The sequence below is a fragment of the Rhinolophus sinicus genome, linkage group LG07 (assembly GCF_036562045.2).
Source record: "Rhinolophus sinicus isolate RSC01 linkage group LG07, ASM3656204v1, whole genome shotgun sequence".
Taxonomy (NCBI): domain Eukaryota; kingdom Metazoa; phylum Chordata; class Mammalia; order Chiroptera; family Rhinolophidae; genus Rhinolophus; species Rhinolophus sinicus.
In genome coordinates, this window is record NC_133757.1 from 25,368,528 (window position 1) to 25,384,985 (window position 16,458).

Genomic DNA, 16,458 nt, shown 5'->3' on the forward strand with positions numbered 1-16,458 from the left:
AGGAACCCCAGCTTACTCTTCAGAAGCCTAAGTTATTTCTATTCCACAAAGATTTTCACTCTACGGGGAAGATATGAGACCTCAAGGGGAATGTACCTTTCTACTATTAATTCCAGGTGATCCTGGATTCAGATGTTCAACATATATACGAAGCAACATATATGCAGAACAGAGTGCACTAGCTGTCCTCTCAAATATCTAACAAAGGAGCCAGTGGCAGCTACAGGGTACTCTCCAATTAGCTGCGCTCGAGAAGGCATGGTTTAGGTATGGCTGAAGAGCCAACTCCCACCGGGACAAGCCCGATGTCTCTGTGCTGGGCCACGGCAGGCCCCTTACCTCCAGCCAGCAGACATCGATCCCAACTACTAGAAAAATACAACTGAAAAGCACATTCTCTACTAATGGCAGAAGCAGCAGCACTCCATAGCTTTCAGTATTGGCTGGAAAAAAAAAAATTTTTTTTCTGGGTCTGATTATAAGGATAAATCTGAAACTTAGAAGTGGTTGACTATTAGCTAACAAAATGCATAAGCTACTAGCCACCTAGTACAAAGCATTAGAATGAGAACAAAAGTAACTTCTGGAAATTACAAGGACTACATGCAAACTTGGTAATAAACATGGGGCTGTCACCATTAACAACACCCTTAAAAGCTAAAGTGCTGTTAGACAGGGTAAGGACCCTCCAAAGCAAGTGACGAGGGCAATCATCTCTTTTTCACCGCCCAAGGTCACTCTGGGCCTTGAAGAATCAAAACCAAGCAAATGTATGCCTCCACCTGAGGTGTGCAGTTCAGTAGGAAGCCTGGCGACAATTCCCTGCATTCCATTTCCTTTCAAATGCAGCCATATTGTTCAAACAGACGTATCTTAGAGAAGTCCGTCTGTGAAGACAGCACAAGCTGAGCAGCTACAAGCTAAAGGGAAGGGCACTGGTCTAAGTCCTGGCGCAGTGGTCAAGAGAAGGGCTTATTTAATCCCCCCGACTTGGAAGGGAGGCATTGAGCATGAACAAGAGACGCTTTCAGAACTGACCGAGACTGCGAGAAACAATGCTGAGGCACTGCGAGGGCTCTAAGACCAGAATAGCAACAGGGGTAGTTGTGTCAGGACTAAGACCCAAGACAGTGTCATTTGAGGACCGTTTGAAAAGAGCCCCACTCCACCATACTCTAGGCAATGCTAATAATCTATCATTGTCATGGGCACTAAATCATACAAAAATGAGGCTACTGCCCTAGTTGAAAGCACAATGAAACACTATTTCTTGCTACCTCAGCATCTTAAGGTCTAGCTCTACCATTTCTTCAGTGCGGCACTACTTTCCAAAAGTACTGAGAATGCAGATATGAAACGGATAGAGCCTGAGGTGACGGCTCTGACGCGTCCATGTCCTTTAGGAGGAAATTTCTCACTGCCCAGAGGTGTTTGTTTTATTCTGGCTGCTCTTCATTGTAACAGATGGTCTGGCGCTGCTTGTCGAGTACCTCTGGCACAGGCTGACAAGATCATACCAAGAACATGCTGTGTGCCAGATGCTTTCTGCAGGATGTCAGATTTGACAGAAATGGGAAAAGGCTGGCAGGTGGGGTGCGGGTGCACGAGGAAGGCCAGGATGGAGGAGGAGCTGCCACGACCGGTCCCAGGAGAGGCACGCTCTGGGGCAGGCATGATCAGCTCTCTCTCGGTGGGCTCGACAAAACCAAGAGACCCACTGAACCCACGCACAGATTACAGAGAGGAGATGAGAGCAGAGCTGCTCTCCAGTTTCTTTGTAGGAATGACAAAGCTGACAAATACCAGAGCGATCTGTCATAAAACGGGCTTTAATGTCTCCCTCTTACAACATGATAGTACTGCTGAAACTGGAACTGGTGTACAGCTCCCAGTACTGGCTTCCCACGAGGAATGAAGCTAGTAGGCCCCTGGCTGCTGTGCAGCTGGAGCAGCCCCAGGCACTCAGCTCAGTACAAACTCTGGAGTCCAAACACCGCATCTGCTGCAGTTCACCAAGTTTGGAGTTCTGGGACTGGCAGTGCAGATTTTGTGAATACCAAATACATCAGACGCTGTTCCGTCTCTTTGTACTAGCTGCTCCCTCCCCTCTCCCTCAACATTGCGGTTTTCAGCTTTATGAGGTACTAAGGAACACCCTGGTTTTGCAGGGCATAAATCTCCCATCATCACAGGTTTGAATCCTCTGTTTGGTATTTGCTTAAAACATCCTGGAAGTGTGACCCATGCTAACATGACGTGCCCTGTCCAGAGGACTCCTGAAGTCACATTTTCCAAGTTTCTTCCTAGCGCATGGCTCCCTTCTATGCCCGACACAGTACGGCGATTCCAAAGAACTGCATTTAGCAATGAACACAGACAGGAGTCTGTCTTCTTCCTGTACCAGTGAGGCCTGGTCTGGATCGCTTTCTCTCTTTCTTTCATTAACACGCACACCTGCATGTGTGGAGCTCTGGAAGAATCTTCTCATCTGAAGACGATGGAAATATTTTCTGAATTCACGAAATTATCTCTTTCATTGAGTGATGTTCAAACTGCAGATTGGTCTCTGCCTTCCCAGATGTCTTCTCGTTGCTTGGCTTCCAACCGTTTTCTCTCTGCAAATCAGGGCAGTGTTAAAAGGGGTAGTGTACTTCATATAAGCAGTGACTGTCCCTTAATCCAAATTACAAGGCAAACTTTAATCATAAGATGACTGGATTTCTTGGTCTTCTCTTACCTGATTCCAAGAGTCCATATCTTTAACTTTCCAAGTGCTTTGTTAAATGGAAACGTTACTATTACTATATAATAAAAAGAGAAAGATCTAGGGCTAATAGATATAAAAAGTATATGGAGTAAGTCAGAATCTAGCAGGACCCAGATTCTAGTCTTGCTGTTAATATATTTATTTTAATTCTGTTTTTCAACTGTGTTAGTGCATTATTCCCAGTTTATTGATCTTTAAAAATATTTCAACAGTGATTAAGGATATGTTTCAATAGTGATCAAGGATATGTTTCAACATTCTTCCTCTAATTTCTTGCCCAAATGGAAATGGTAGCCATGAGGCTTTAGCCATGTCCTGCACAATCTTATGGAAAAAATATTCAGAGGCAAACCCAATTGCAGTTATTTTCAGAGCACTTTCAGGAACCAGAAATCTTCTGGAATACACAATTCCAACATGGAAAAATGGCTACATATAATGGAGTGAAAACTAGGGACTATTTCTAAAACAAAAACAAAAAAAAAGCACAAATCTGGGCAATGTATCTTTCATCTTCTTTAACAAAGAAACATGGTTTCCATTGAACACTTTCACCAAGACCTGAGAAAATACAAGCCATACGTGGTTTGGTGGCCCAAGCACTTCATCAGGTGCCACAATACCAGTTCTAATTTCATAGCTTGTCATTTATCTTGACATCATAAAATTCAGATGATAAGCCTAAGTGTTTCCTTCCAAGAGCTATTATTTCAGATGTCCATAAAAGAGTTTGCAAGTCATGAGCCAGAGGGACTATAGAAATCAAAATCAGGGTGAATCTAGAGTAAAATACTTGCTATTTTGACATATCTTTCCAAATCAGCAGAATGTCTTATAAAATTCCTGTACTATATTTGACTGTACTTTAAGGGCAAAGAACTTGGTTAGGAAACTGACTAGCACTTGTAAATGTTGAGAACGAAATTCGCTGCTATTTGGGCACCATCTTGTGGCACGATCAGAATATAGCAGCAAAGTTACAAGAGGCAAAAAGCCGGGGTCAGCAAATTCCCAACTGAAGTCTGGTTAATTTAGTGTCCTGTTGACTTGGCTTTAAGACAGGCCTGAATTGGGTTGGGATTCTCTAGGAAACAGCACATTTCTCAGGAAGGCACTGCGGTTCTGATTCTCACAAAGAGGGGAAATTTGGAGTGGATCTAAAGGCAAAGCCAACCTTAGATGAAAGCAATCAAAACCTCGTTCTGTATTCCAAGAAAAAGTGAAGAAACCAGAAAAGTGAAGTATTATAACTCATAGTTTTCAGTAAGCTCGGAAACTTAGAAAGGCAATATGGGAAGTTGTCAGACAAGAAATCCAGGTGCAGTAGAAAAATATGACTGGTCCATAATCCACAATTCCAAAACCCAAGCAGTTCTGAAAACAGTTTTGTTTCTTTTGGTGGTAAATCTAAGCTGAAGGATAGGAGGCTGTTCACATGTGCCATTTAAGGTGACTAGTCATACACTCTGCTGCAGCAACATTAATGTTCAGTTTGATTTTGGTGGTGTGAAACACATAAAGATAACCATATCTTTCTAAAATTGGAAAAATCTCAAAATTCTGTAACATTTCCTATCCTAATGCTTTCTAATAAAAGACTGTAGATCTCTATCACCAAACATATGTACATATAAGAGGAAATTCTGGTTGTAAACCATATGAGAAAACCAGTAAAAGTAGGGAGACAAACTGAGAAACACAAAGGAATAGTGAAAATGTGAGGTATAAATTTAGAAATACAGAACATGAATAGAATAGAGAAATATAGGTGAGGATGAGACTTAAAAATATTTTCTTCATTTTAAAGAGTAAATGGAAGTTTGGAGGGGGGGGTTCAGTGACTTGCCTAAGGTTATATAATCTGAAAATCTGAAGCTGGAACCTAGGTCCTTAATTCTTACGCCAACATATTTTCACTATCCTGACATCTGAAAATATCTACAAAGAAAAGGAAAAAAATGTGGAAAAAAAAAAGTTATTGAAAGAAAGATAAAGAAATATGCTGTTCCTTTATTAATGGGAAAGGAAAGCAGATAATAGCTGATAGACTGAATGAAAAAAGCTCTTATTATAACTTTACCTCCAACAATTAAAAAAGTAAACTTAGATAAAGAGAAAGCCCAGCAGCAGCCATAAGGCCAAGGAACTAAGGGAGAACAGACGAATTACCATGAAATGATTAACCTAAAGCACACACATAAAATCTTTCATTTCCCAGTATAATAAATACATAGGAAGAAATGATTAAATTAAATGAGTTGATTGAAATCACCACTTCTCACTGAAGGAACAGAAATGTCAAAGATTTAAAAAGGACCAGTTTGGTATCACGTTTGAAAAAAATCAAAAGGGATGTAAATTACAACTTTAAAAAATTTACTTCTACACCTAAGAAAATAATGGAGAAAATCATCACAAAATCTACTTGAAGACATGAAGTACAAGTCTAGTCAAACTAATCTAATTGCCTTCTTTTACACTTTGACAGACCTGGTAGATCAAGGAGGAGTGACCTCCTAATTTTAGCAAGGTTTTAGACTTTAGGCTTACCAAGTGTTTATATAATCATTAATGCACTGGGGAAACATAGTCTGGATCACCTAAGTGTTAAGGGGGGATATTACTCTGGAGAGCGGGTTGATTATCAATGTATTAAGTATCAACACAAATTTATTTAGCAACAGTTGGTAAAATGGTCAGTCAGTCCTAGGATTAACATTTTCCTCTCTGATCTAGGCCAGGAGCATAAGTTTATGAAAGAGCCGGTAACACTAAAAATATGGGTAAATACTGTGTCTCAGAGTAAAAGACCACATTCAAATGAAAGGAAATGTGGTTACAAATGAAAGAACTTTACATCAGGGGAGAAAAGAAACCAAGAAAATGCCACAAGACCTAGATTATGAGTCAGCAATGCAGCACTGCCCTTGCAGGCAGAATAATGGAATGCCTAAAAAGGATTTCAAAAGGTAGCAACTGTGATTAATTTTTTTATTACAGTTGACTAAGTTTACTATAGAGATGATTTTACTTTTAAGTTCGTAGTGATTTAATTCATCAAACTAAGGGATCAAATTATTGTTTACTTAGTGTCTTTCAGATCTGTTACACAAAAGATGGCCTTTTAGGACCAGCCAATTAATCACCTATCCCCAAGAATAAAAAGGAAATTAAGAAACAAAATTATATCAGGCTTTGAAAATGACAGAATAACTTATTCTGGGAAGTAATGCTGTCTATCTCCAATTTCAGGTGGGAATCAAAACTGGCTCAATAAATAGACCGTAGGGAAGTTTTACACATATTCCTGAGTGTGGTTTTTAAAATAGGGTTTTATCATTTAGTGTGAATCACTGGTTAAAATATGTAATGAAATCAATACAAAGCACGCAAGGACGTACAGAGAACATTCTGATAGCTGTCAGATGGGATAGGGGTTGGGGAGTGGGAGAAAAAGGGGAAGGGATTAAGATGTACAAATTGTCAGTTATAAAAACATTCAGGGGGATGTAAAGTACAGCACAGGGAATAGAGTCAATAATACTGTAATAACTATGTATGGTGACAGATGGGTACTAGATTTATCAGAGTGATCACTTCATAAGTTACATAAATGTCTAATCACTATGTTGTACACCTGAAACTAATATAATACTGTATGTCAATTGTAATTGAAAACTAAAAAAATCAAAATAAAAAACCACACACAAAGCACTCAAGGATGATCTATGATTTCATTTCCCACTCTCACTGTAACTCTGATCTGTTATGTACTCTGCTGGACTAAGAAAATACTTTCCCATGTTCAAAGGCTTATGAAAATAAAGCTCTTATCCTCCAGATATATACAATATGATTTGCTTAAAATGAATTGGGTACTTCCTTTTTCTCCATTCTTTCCAGAGTAGCTTTATTTTCCGAATCTCTTTTTTAAGGACTAAGACATAGACTTCTCACTAAAAAGGGAGAAAAACCAAAGTAGGGTGGAAGAGCTTAGCAGGAAGTATTTAAACCCCAAAATCACAAATCCCAACTTCATTAATTAGAAGAGTTTCAGATGCAATGTTCAGCTGTGGGTTTTATAAAGAAACACATGGAGGATTTAACAGGGTTCAGAGTAGAATCGTGAATGAAATAAGATTTATGAAGAAAAATTAAAGTAACCAAGTCACTCATGTATTCAATGAACACGCATGTATACTGAGTACCTTTTCATAAACCAGGCACTGCGCCAAATAGAAGGCCTCAAGCGGCAAAAAGAAAGGCTAGGGGATTACTCTGTAGTGTTATTAATAAAAGTACCTACTCGTATATCAGGATAGCACATAGATCTCAACCCCCATTCCACTGTGATCAATTGGCAATGGTCAGGTCAGAACGTCACCCAAAGAGAATGTTGTGACTGAGCAGCACTGTCTGTCACAGGTACTAGGTGGGGAGCGGCAGTACATAGCACACATGTGTCATTACTGGCTCACATTATTATAATGAACACTCACTTCCAAAGAATCCCATAAATAATAACATCCTGAATTTATAAAGCCCTTTTCTAAACATTTCTACACATGGTAACTTAGGTTGTGCTCAAAAGTTCCCCAAGTTAGGTAAGTCCGACATTGCTTTCACTTTGTTGGAAGCTGGGGCACTGAGACTTGCCCAGGGCCACACAGCTAGTTAATAGCAGAAACTCCATCACAGCCCAGATTCAGGCATTCCTAAATGATCTGCCCTTGATCTTTATAGTTAAAGGTTGTTAGAACAGAATGGTGTCCAGATGTTCCCCATTTCTACTAAGGAGAAAAGAAGAGGAAACTAGTTTAAACTATCATACAGATTTAAGTTAGACATAAGGAAGAATTTTTTGACAGTGAAAGCTGCTAACCGTTGGAAAAAAATAACTAAAAAGAAGCCTGTCATATTTTATTTTCTGATGGCCCTAAAATTTTTTTTCAGGGGAAAAAAAATGTAAATTAACTCAAAATCCTTCAAGAGGGATGATTACAGTATTATAGAAGGAGCACAGCTTTTGATTAGAGAAGCCCAGTTTCAACTGCCTCCTCTCAATTTACCAGCTGGGTAACCTTAGGCCAGTTATTTAACTTCTCTGGGCCAGCTCTAAACTGGAGATAATACCATCCAGCACAGAGTTATCATAACATGTTACATTACCTGGTGTTTCCTTCCAATCCTTTTAATCAACAAAAACCCTTTCATGGCTTTTAATCTTAAAATCATGAGAACTCAAGTGAGAGGAGAAGCAACTGCTTAAAATACGAGATTCGTATTTTCTTCCTTACTCAAAGCAGATGTCCCTACTAGGTTGTAAGTCTTAAGGAGAGGAACAAAATCTTGCCATGTAACTAAATAGAGGGCACAATGCTTTGCACAGAGCAGGTGCTCAGAATGCCAAATGTAGTTGCTACAGTATCACAGGACATTTAAAATAAAAAGAGTTAACGACAAAAAACATGCACTGGAACCTGCGCTGAGCTCACCAGGACATTGCTACTATTACTACTAGAAACAGCAGCAGCTAACACTTCTCACATAATACTGATATGCCTATAGAAACAGAAGGGAAAGCATTCCTACGATTTTGAAGATGACGAAGTGTCTTTCATGGATTATCTTACTTCATTTCCACTTTGTGGGTGAAGAAACAGAGGCCTCCAGAGAGTAACTAATTTGTCCAAGGTCACACAGCCAGTAAATGGCAGAGCTAAGATGTGGACCCAGACAGTCCGATTCCAGAGTCTATAATGTTACCATTATGCTGTACTGATCCCTCCCCCTCTAATGGAAGACGGTCTGGAACAAAAATATGTTCTGCTTAATACAGTACTTTTAATTTCCATAGAAAAAAAAATCTTGCTAAGTGAGAAGCCTTAGGGTCCATGCAGGCAGGTACAAGAGTATCCACTCAATACATAAAGAAACCAGAAAGCAATAAATCAGGAGTTTTCCAAATGCATCTTCTCAGATATAAAGAATGGGAAAGCTCTGAAGCATAACAAAAAGCCCTCTATAATCTGTACAGCCTCAGCACCACTAGATAGTAGGAACTTATCACAGTGGATCTCTATTCACAACTAAATGCCTTCTTTAAAAAAATAACAGGGTACCCACTTAGCCAACAGTCTCATTTTTAATTGCATCAAGGAAATGCTCTTTGTATACCTGGGTACTTAAAACAAATACTTCACGTGGAGCTGCATGCATGCCTACAGAGAAAGAGGGGAATACTCAGACGATACCCATGTGAAACTGCTGCTGCATCTGTAGAGATACACAGGAAAGCATGATAACTGCAAAAGGAGTCAGACCTCCTTTTCATAGAGACAACTGTTATTACCCTCTATTGATCTTCTGAGATAATTGTGGTTCTCACAGAGAAATCATTTTCTTCATGAATAACCAATTAATAAAGGGTTAAGAACACTGCATTCTCCTTTAATCTAATTCTATTATTGCCATCTATAAAAACCACAGGAATCCTCCCGTTTCTATCATCTATAAGAGGCCTCTGAATGAACAATGCATTGGAAAAATCAAAACTGCCTCATTATAATCATTAAGGTTTCAAAAATTAGTTGGGTTCTACACTGAAACTCTAACACCTGCCATGCATGACACACTCTGTCACTGGTTATCTGGCCAGTGCAGCCGAGAGTCCACAAGCTGCCTGCTATCACCAAAGCAGAGTGGACAGGAAGTATTAATGGCCTTGTTAGACTGGCAATAAACAAGGACTTTGAAACTTCAATTCGTTTAATGGAAAAATGAAGTTACTTTTCAGTAAGTAGAATTTTCAGAATAAATTGCCTTCGCAGATTCCACAGATCGTGGGCTAAGGCAATGAGACTGTCTAAAGCCTGAAGGTTGATAAAAAGTACTTAAGTACAAAGCTGGAGTCCCAAGCCTTTCCAGACAAGTCAACGGCCTATAAAGTGGACACAGAGATTTTAACCTCAATTCCAAACTATAGAGAAAGAAAAACCCTGCTTGTTGATCAGTTGAAATACTTTCTGAGAACCCTTGGATACTGAAAAACAATCAGAAGCTGGGTAATCTAGATGTACTCTAATGGAGCCACTCAGGACTGTCTTTACAGAAAAAAAATAACTCCTACAGTTATCATCATCAATGTCAGTTGCTGGCTTTTCCTTAATTTGTCTTCTAACTAAGATCTAAACCATTTGATAATACCATGGCAATCATGGCCCAGTAAAACCACAGCAAATAATGTTTTCTGCCTGGGAGACTATTATGTTTTCACAGGGAAATTTTTCTTAACATTTGGAGCAAGAACTATAGAAAAAGCCATGGAGGAGCTGAGAAGATGGAACCTCCTATCTCAGAAAACAAGTAGGAGAATGGATTAGGATGCCTTGGTGTGTGGAACAGGCATACAAATCCTGAAATGTCTTCCTCCTAAATATAAGGCATGAAAACAATTTCAATACACTTGGGAGGCTTCTAGGAAATGGAAATGACAAAACGGAACGAGTTTCATTCTTTTTTTCCTTTTTTTAACACACGCCTTCTAGTGAGCTCTAAAGGGACTAGAGAAGAATGCCATCACTCCAACTCACCTCGGGCTTCTTGCAATTTCTTGAGCTCTGCTTCCCGTTCAGTTTTGCTCTGCTTACTTCGAACCCCAAGGGCACTGATGACTAGCCTTCTGGCTAGGGCTGCTGAAGTCTCAGGTCGCTCCTTTGCTGGCTGGAGGAATTCTGAAAGGGAGAAAGGGAATGAGTAGGAGACAGTAAGGAAGAGAAAGCACTCTGGCTCCTAATGATTTAACCCAGTAATTAACATACAAAACAGACTACAAAGGGCTGCATCCGCAGTAATTAATAGGGGCCTGATAGATGACCATCAGAGGAAATTACCATGGCAAAGCACAAACAACCCTGTCTTCAGCACCTGTATTGACACCATTTCTTACAGTGACTCTATCAAACAGCTAACATAGAGGTAAACTAGATAAGGATGTCATCAGAAAATGGTTGCTGCATTGCTTGCAGTTAAAATCTCCCATTCTCTCAAGTGGCTGCTCAGGTGCTACAATGTCTTTTCTCTTTTTTTCCTTAAAGACATACTCCTTTTAACACTAAAATTAATAGTGATATGCCTTTAGAACTCTGGGTGCTGGACAAGTGCTGAAAAATACAAGGACACTACTATCAACAAGAAAGCCCCCCGCCCCCCGAGATTGTTGGCTCACCAGCATAAGCTCTAGCTTTGGCCTTGGCTGCTCTTGTGGCCTGTGACAAGGGCCGGATCTTCACCATGGTATGTTTACTACCCAGAGCATCACGAGCTGCAAAGAGCAATAAATATAAGGAAGGAGAAGACATGAAGAAGAATGATGCGAAGGAAAATTTAAGGCTAGTTTTTAGAAAGTACTTCCTAGATGTTATGATGCTTTTTTTTCCCCCCATGGCAAGCAAATGAGATGGTAAGCTCTAGAAAATCCCATAAGGAACAACTTGGCAGTGATTACTCTAGATCAGGGATCAGCAAACTATGACTCTGTGATCGAATCCAGACCAAACCCTATTTTTGTAAATAAACTTTTACTGAAACAGAGCCACGCTCATTTGTTGGCATATTGTCTATGGCTGCTTTCTGGCTACTGCAGCAGAGGTAAGGACTGACAGAGACCATATGCCTTAAAATATTTACTATGTGGCCTTTTTAAAGAATAAGTTCGCAGACCTCTAATCTAGGTGATTCAGATGGGAACCAAAATCTCTAATTTCTTTGAATGCCTCTGAATCATTATGTGAAAAGGCCCAATCATATATTCAGAAAGTAGGTATTACAATCTCTCACTGGATAAGTTAAAGGCCTACTTAAATTCATTTGTCTAGGGGAAAAAAAATCATAAATACTGTAAGATTTAGTCACACAAGCTTCTTAAATCTCCACCTATAATCTGTTTATGTACTATCATAACTGCAGCAAATAACCTTGAAAGGAGTTGACTATCTCTCCAAATACCATTGGATTAAAGTGAAAAGGGAGACGGGAAGCACACAGGTACCAAAACACCATGCCTCAAAAACCCGTACCTGCCAATTACTTGAAAAAAATGCCAGTTGGCTAAAATGGAAGGGAAATAAGCAGAAGAAAATGGACAATAAAAAAAGAACACTGAAATCCATTGAGTAAATACCTGTAATTGGACTGGAGAAGACTCCTAGGGCATGTGTATCATCCACCCACTTAATATCAAATCCTTTCTTCCTGTAACAAAAAAACCCACAATTTTATTTCTTAAAATTTACTTCTATGAAACATCTTTAAAATAGTGTCTCATAAAGCACTGCATGATGAGAAACACCCAACGAGCGCACAGGTGGAATGGGGATAATGACACAAAAAAACAGCTCGGAGGACAGAAGAAGCCACTGAGTTTTAAAAGCAATAATACTGTCATAAAGAACTACTTGGTAGCATTTTATTTTCCCAGCCATTTTATAGACATCAACTAATTAATCCTCACAGGTCCCTCTGGGGAGGTAAAGGATTTAACACACTATTTCCAAGAGACAGTCTCATGGGCACAAAACAAGAAGAGGTAGAAAGAGGATGCAGAGGAGGGCAGAAGAGTGTTACAGGAGCAGGTCGGCAGGGACGGTCACTTGGATTTAACGCAGACGAAAGGTCCGACAACTAAGTTCGCGAACTTTCCACCATGTAAGCGCACAGTGGAAAGTTCGCAAACTTAATTGTCCGTCTTTCATATGTAGGCTCAAGGACAGACACAGAGAGACAGAGAGCCAGAGGAGAAGGATACAGGTCATTCAAAGCAAAAAAAAAACCCACACATATATATATGTATGTGTATATATAGATAGATATATATATATATATATATAGATATAGATATAAAGTAATGGAGAGAGGGGACAACTGTAATCAGAGAGGCTGACCCATTCTTCCTTACTTCTTATAGAAGCAAAGTAGAAAGGGAAAATACGAAAGAAATGTGCCAAAGCCAGGAAAATTCAGGATAAAAGAAATCAAGAGAAATATCAAACCAAATTATAAAGAATCAAAAGAATGACCCCTGAAGTACTAACGAACACCTTCATTTCGGAGCAGAGCTATGCTAGTGAGCACAGGACTAGCAGCATGATGACATCACAGGTGGCGTTTTAGCTAGGAGCTTAAAACTGCTCACAGACTCAGTACAGTACTAGGAAAGAGCTCAGGGTTGGAGGGACAGATATAAATGGACTCAGGTTCTGCCACCTGCCGTGAGTCCTTGGGGCGGATGTAACCTCTCTTGAGCTAGGTCTGCTGATCTGTAGAAATGGGCATAGTACTTCCTCCCAGAGTTGTTGTAAAAATGGAAATGAGATCATCCACGACAAGGCAAAGAGCGTGGTGTTGAGCACTCAGTGGGCATTTAGCAAAGGAAGGGCACTCGTTTATTATTATTAACAGCAATAGTCATCAGGAAGATTATTCATTTTAATGAAGATTGTGATTAAAACACGAAGTTGACTGTAGTATTTGACTCACAGACATTATTCTAGGCTTTTGCACCATGACCTTTTCTTTATTTTTATAAAGTACTACAAAGGAAAAAAATAAAAAGACAAGTGCTAAAATATTTTCCCTCTTTAACAACCAGTCAAGAAAAAATTCCTTTGAGGGAAAAAGGAATAAAGGAAGCTTTGAAGGTTAGAGAATTTCCTGAATGTAAGGGTAAGTTTGACCATGACATAAAGTGACCACAGGGGTTGGAGACTGAGAAAAAATTCAATAGTAGAAATCTGTATCATAAGATAGTTTACAAAAAGGATAGAAAAAGACCTAGATGGGTTCTGGAGGGTCTTTTATACTTTGGAATTTATAATCCTTTAAAATGCTTCTCTTTTGAGAATGTTTCTGGATTTGATTTTAAAACATGATCTTACAGGCAAGATTAAGAAGAAACAAATCAAAGAGAAGTTAATAAATAATTCATAAGAATTAACAAATCTTCAAGAAAGTCTAGACATCAACAAAACTGATTCTTGGTTTTAAAAGTCATCATTATTAATGACAATCTAAGGTAGTTCCAATTTGTGATTTAATCTCATTGACAACTTTCTAAAATCTGTTATGCATTTTATATGGAATAGGCTCGATACTGGGTCTTAACATAACTGTATGAATGAGACTGGCTGACCACCTCCACTATATATTTAGAATAAGGCTTATGGAAGACACTGTTAACTGTTCTCCAGCATCCAGCCACCCTTTCTTTCTTTTATAGAACGGATGCTCCCACCAACCAAATATAAGCGAGGTACATGGCTGCTAGCTAGTTTTGCCTGTTCTAGAACTTCACAGAAACAGGATACTTGTTTTTGCACATAAAGTTTCACTGGATACAGCCATGCTAATTTGTTTACAAATTGTCTATGGCTGCTTTTGTGCAACAATGGCAGAGCTGCCTAAAATATTTACTATCTGGCCCTTTAAGAAAAAGTTGGAGCTATCTCCTAATGATATAAAAATCTTACAAATTCAAGAGGTACAGGGATTGAATTTTAAAATTAAATTTTTAACATAAAGAGTGGAGCATTAAAGTGACTTTGTTTCAGACCCTAAAAATCTTTTAATAACTTTCTTCCTGGACTATTTCTTTATTCCTAAAGCTTATTTTTTCTTATAAGCTAGAGATACAGAGGTATACTTCTGACACTTTTACCGTCTCCTATGTATTTAGGAATGATATGCATACCAATAGTCAATGCAATTGTTTTCAAACCCACTTATATCAGTTTTAATTTATACTCATTACATAATTTGAGTAAAATTAAACCAATGACATATCTGTGTGAAATAGAAGAGTTGTTGTGTCTATAAAAAGTTAGTTGAATACTTTGGAAGACTAGAGAACGGTGAAGTCACTTAAAAAACCCAAGAATCACTATCAATTATGCTTGGGCAAAACAGCCATAAAAGACATAGAAAACATTTCACCCCATAAGCAGTATGCACTCGGATGATTCTGAAGGTAGGTAAAGTTCTTATTCCACGTTATATAAATGAAACTAGAAGTCACAGTAACATATTAGGACAGTGACATATGAGAACTCTTCTATCAACAGACCAATAACCTAAAAAAAAAAAAAAAAAAAAAAAGAGGTCTGGCACCACATCAGAGACTGGCAAGTGAATGGACATTTATTAAGTGTTGTTAAAATAAACTAGTTGAGACATGTAACAATCATTTTTTATCATTCTCCACTTGATTATTTCTATCTGAGTGGTCAGAATAACCTCAAATCAATAATCTAATTTACAGTGCTCCTGGACTGTTAGTGCCCTTGGTGCCTTGGCAGAAAAAACAAATCTCTTCAGGAGAAATCCTCTTCTTTTATTGCAGGCCTCAATTCTCATAAATATAATTCCAAGGAAAATGGGTGCTCACAGTAAAAAAAAACAACTAAAAATAAATAAATAAATAAACCTCCTAAAAAGCAAAGCACTATGAGTGAGAAAAAAGAGTTCAGGTAAAGGAACTACCAGACAAAAACTATAGGGGGGTCTATGTTTAATATACTTAAAGAAATTTTTTCAATCTTGAAAATATTTGGAGAAAACAAGAAACTGAAAAATGGCCATGCAGATTTGGAAAAGATATAATAGAGAACTTTGAAAAATAAAAAAACATAATAAAATTAAAGTTGAAAATTCAATGGACAGATTTAACAGCAAATTAAACACAACTGAAGAAAAAATTAGTGAACTGGTAACTAGAGCTAAAGAAATTATTCCAAATGTAACAGACAAAGAGATGGAAAATATGAAGGAGAGGTGCCATGAGAATTAAGTGAGAAGTCTAATGTACATTTAATTGGCATTTTAGAGAAGGTGAAAGAAAGAGAAATTGGCACAGAGGTAATATTTGAAGAGATAATGTCTGAGTGTTCTCCAAAACCAATGAAAAGCATTAATTCATTGATTTAAGAAGCTGAAACCATCTCAAGAAGAATAAAAAGAAACACAAACCCACATCATACTGAAAATGTCGAATACCAAAGACAAAGAGAAAACCGTAAGGAGATTACATTCAGCTGACTTCTCATCCTCCACAAAGGATGAGACAGAAGAATATCTTCAAGTTTCTGAGAGAAAAATAACTGCCAGCCTAGAATTCTATATCCAGCAAAAATGTCTTTCAAGAATGAAGTTGAAATAAAGCCATTAAAAACAACAACAAAACCAACTGAGTTTGTTACCAGCAGACTGTTGTTATTAAATTAAATGTTAAATAATATGCTCCATCCAGAAGGAAAAAGATTTCAGATGGAAGGTATTAGATATGAGAAGGTATAAACAAAAACAAAGAAAGTGGGTAAATCTGAATGCTGAACATAAAACAGTAACATCAAATGGAGCTCAAAAGGAAAAAAAGAAAAAATGTAAAAGAATCAAAATGTTCAATCACAACAGCATATAAATTGGGGTGGAAAGAGGTGAAGAATGGAATTGGGGAATGGAGCTAAAAGCCTTTACAGTGTTTGGACAGAATGTAAAACCATTAACTTTAGCCATTGGTAAGCATGCATTTTTTAATTTCTAAAGTAAATAACAAAAAATAAAAACAGTATCATTTCCCAAAACAAATGGATTGAGAAAAAAATACCTCATCAATCCAAAAGAAGGCAGGAAGAAGAGAA

General features: G+C 38.2%; 1 protein-coding gene across 10 annotated transcripts in view; it reads right to left on the bottom strand.

The window, feature by feature from the left end:
- Positions 1-16,458, bottom strand: part of R3HCC1L (R3H domain and coiled-coil containing 1 like) — a 185,830-nt gene that overhangs the window by 107,755 nt on the left and 61,617 nt on the right. For 7 of the 10 annotated variants that reach the window (XM_074339240.1, XM_074339238.1, XM_074339235.1 and 4 more), the window contains 3 exons: positions 11,949-12,019; positions 10,995-11,090; positions 10,360-10,500 (listed from right to left, as the gene is read on the bottom strand). In XM_074339240.1, the coding sequence (XP_074195341.1) occupies positions 10,360-10,500; positions 10,995-11,090; positions 11,949-12,019 (308 nt within the window). Of the gene's footprint in view, positions 1-1,811; positions 2,616-10,359; positions 10,501-10,994; positions 11,091-11,948; positions 12,020-12,650; positions 16,425-16,458 lie in introns of those variants that run through there. The other 3 variants (XM_074339241.1, XM_019724839.2, XM_074339242.1) reach the window with 2 other exon arrangements.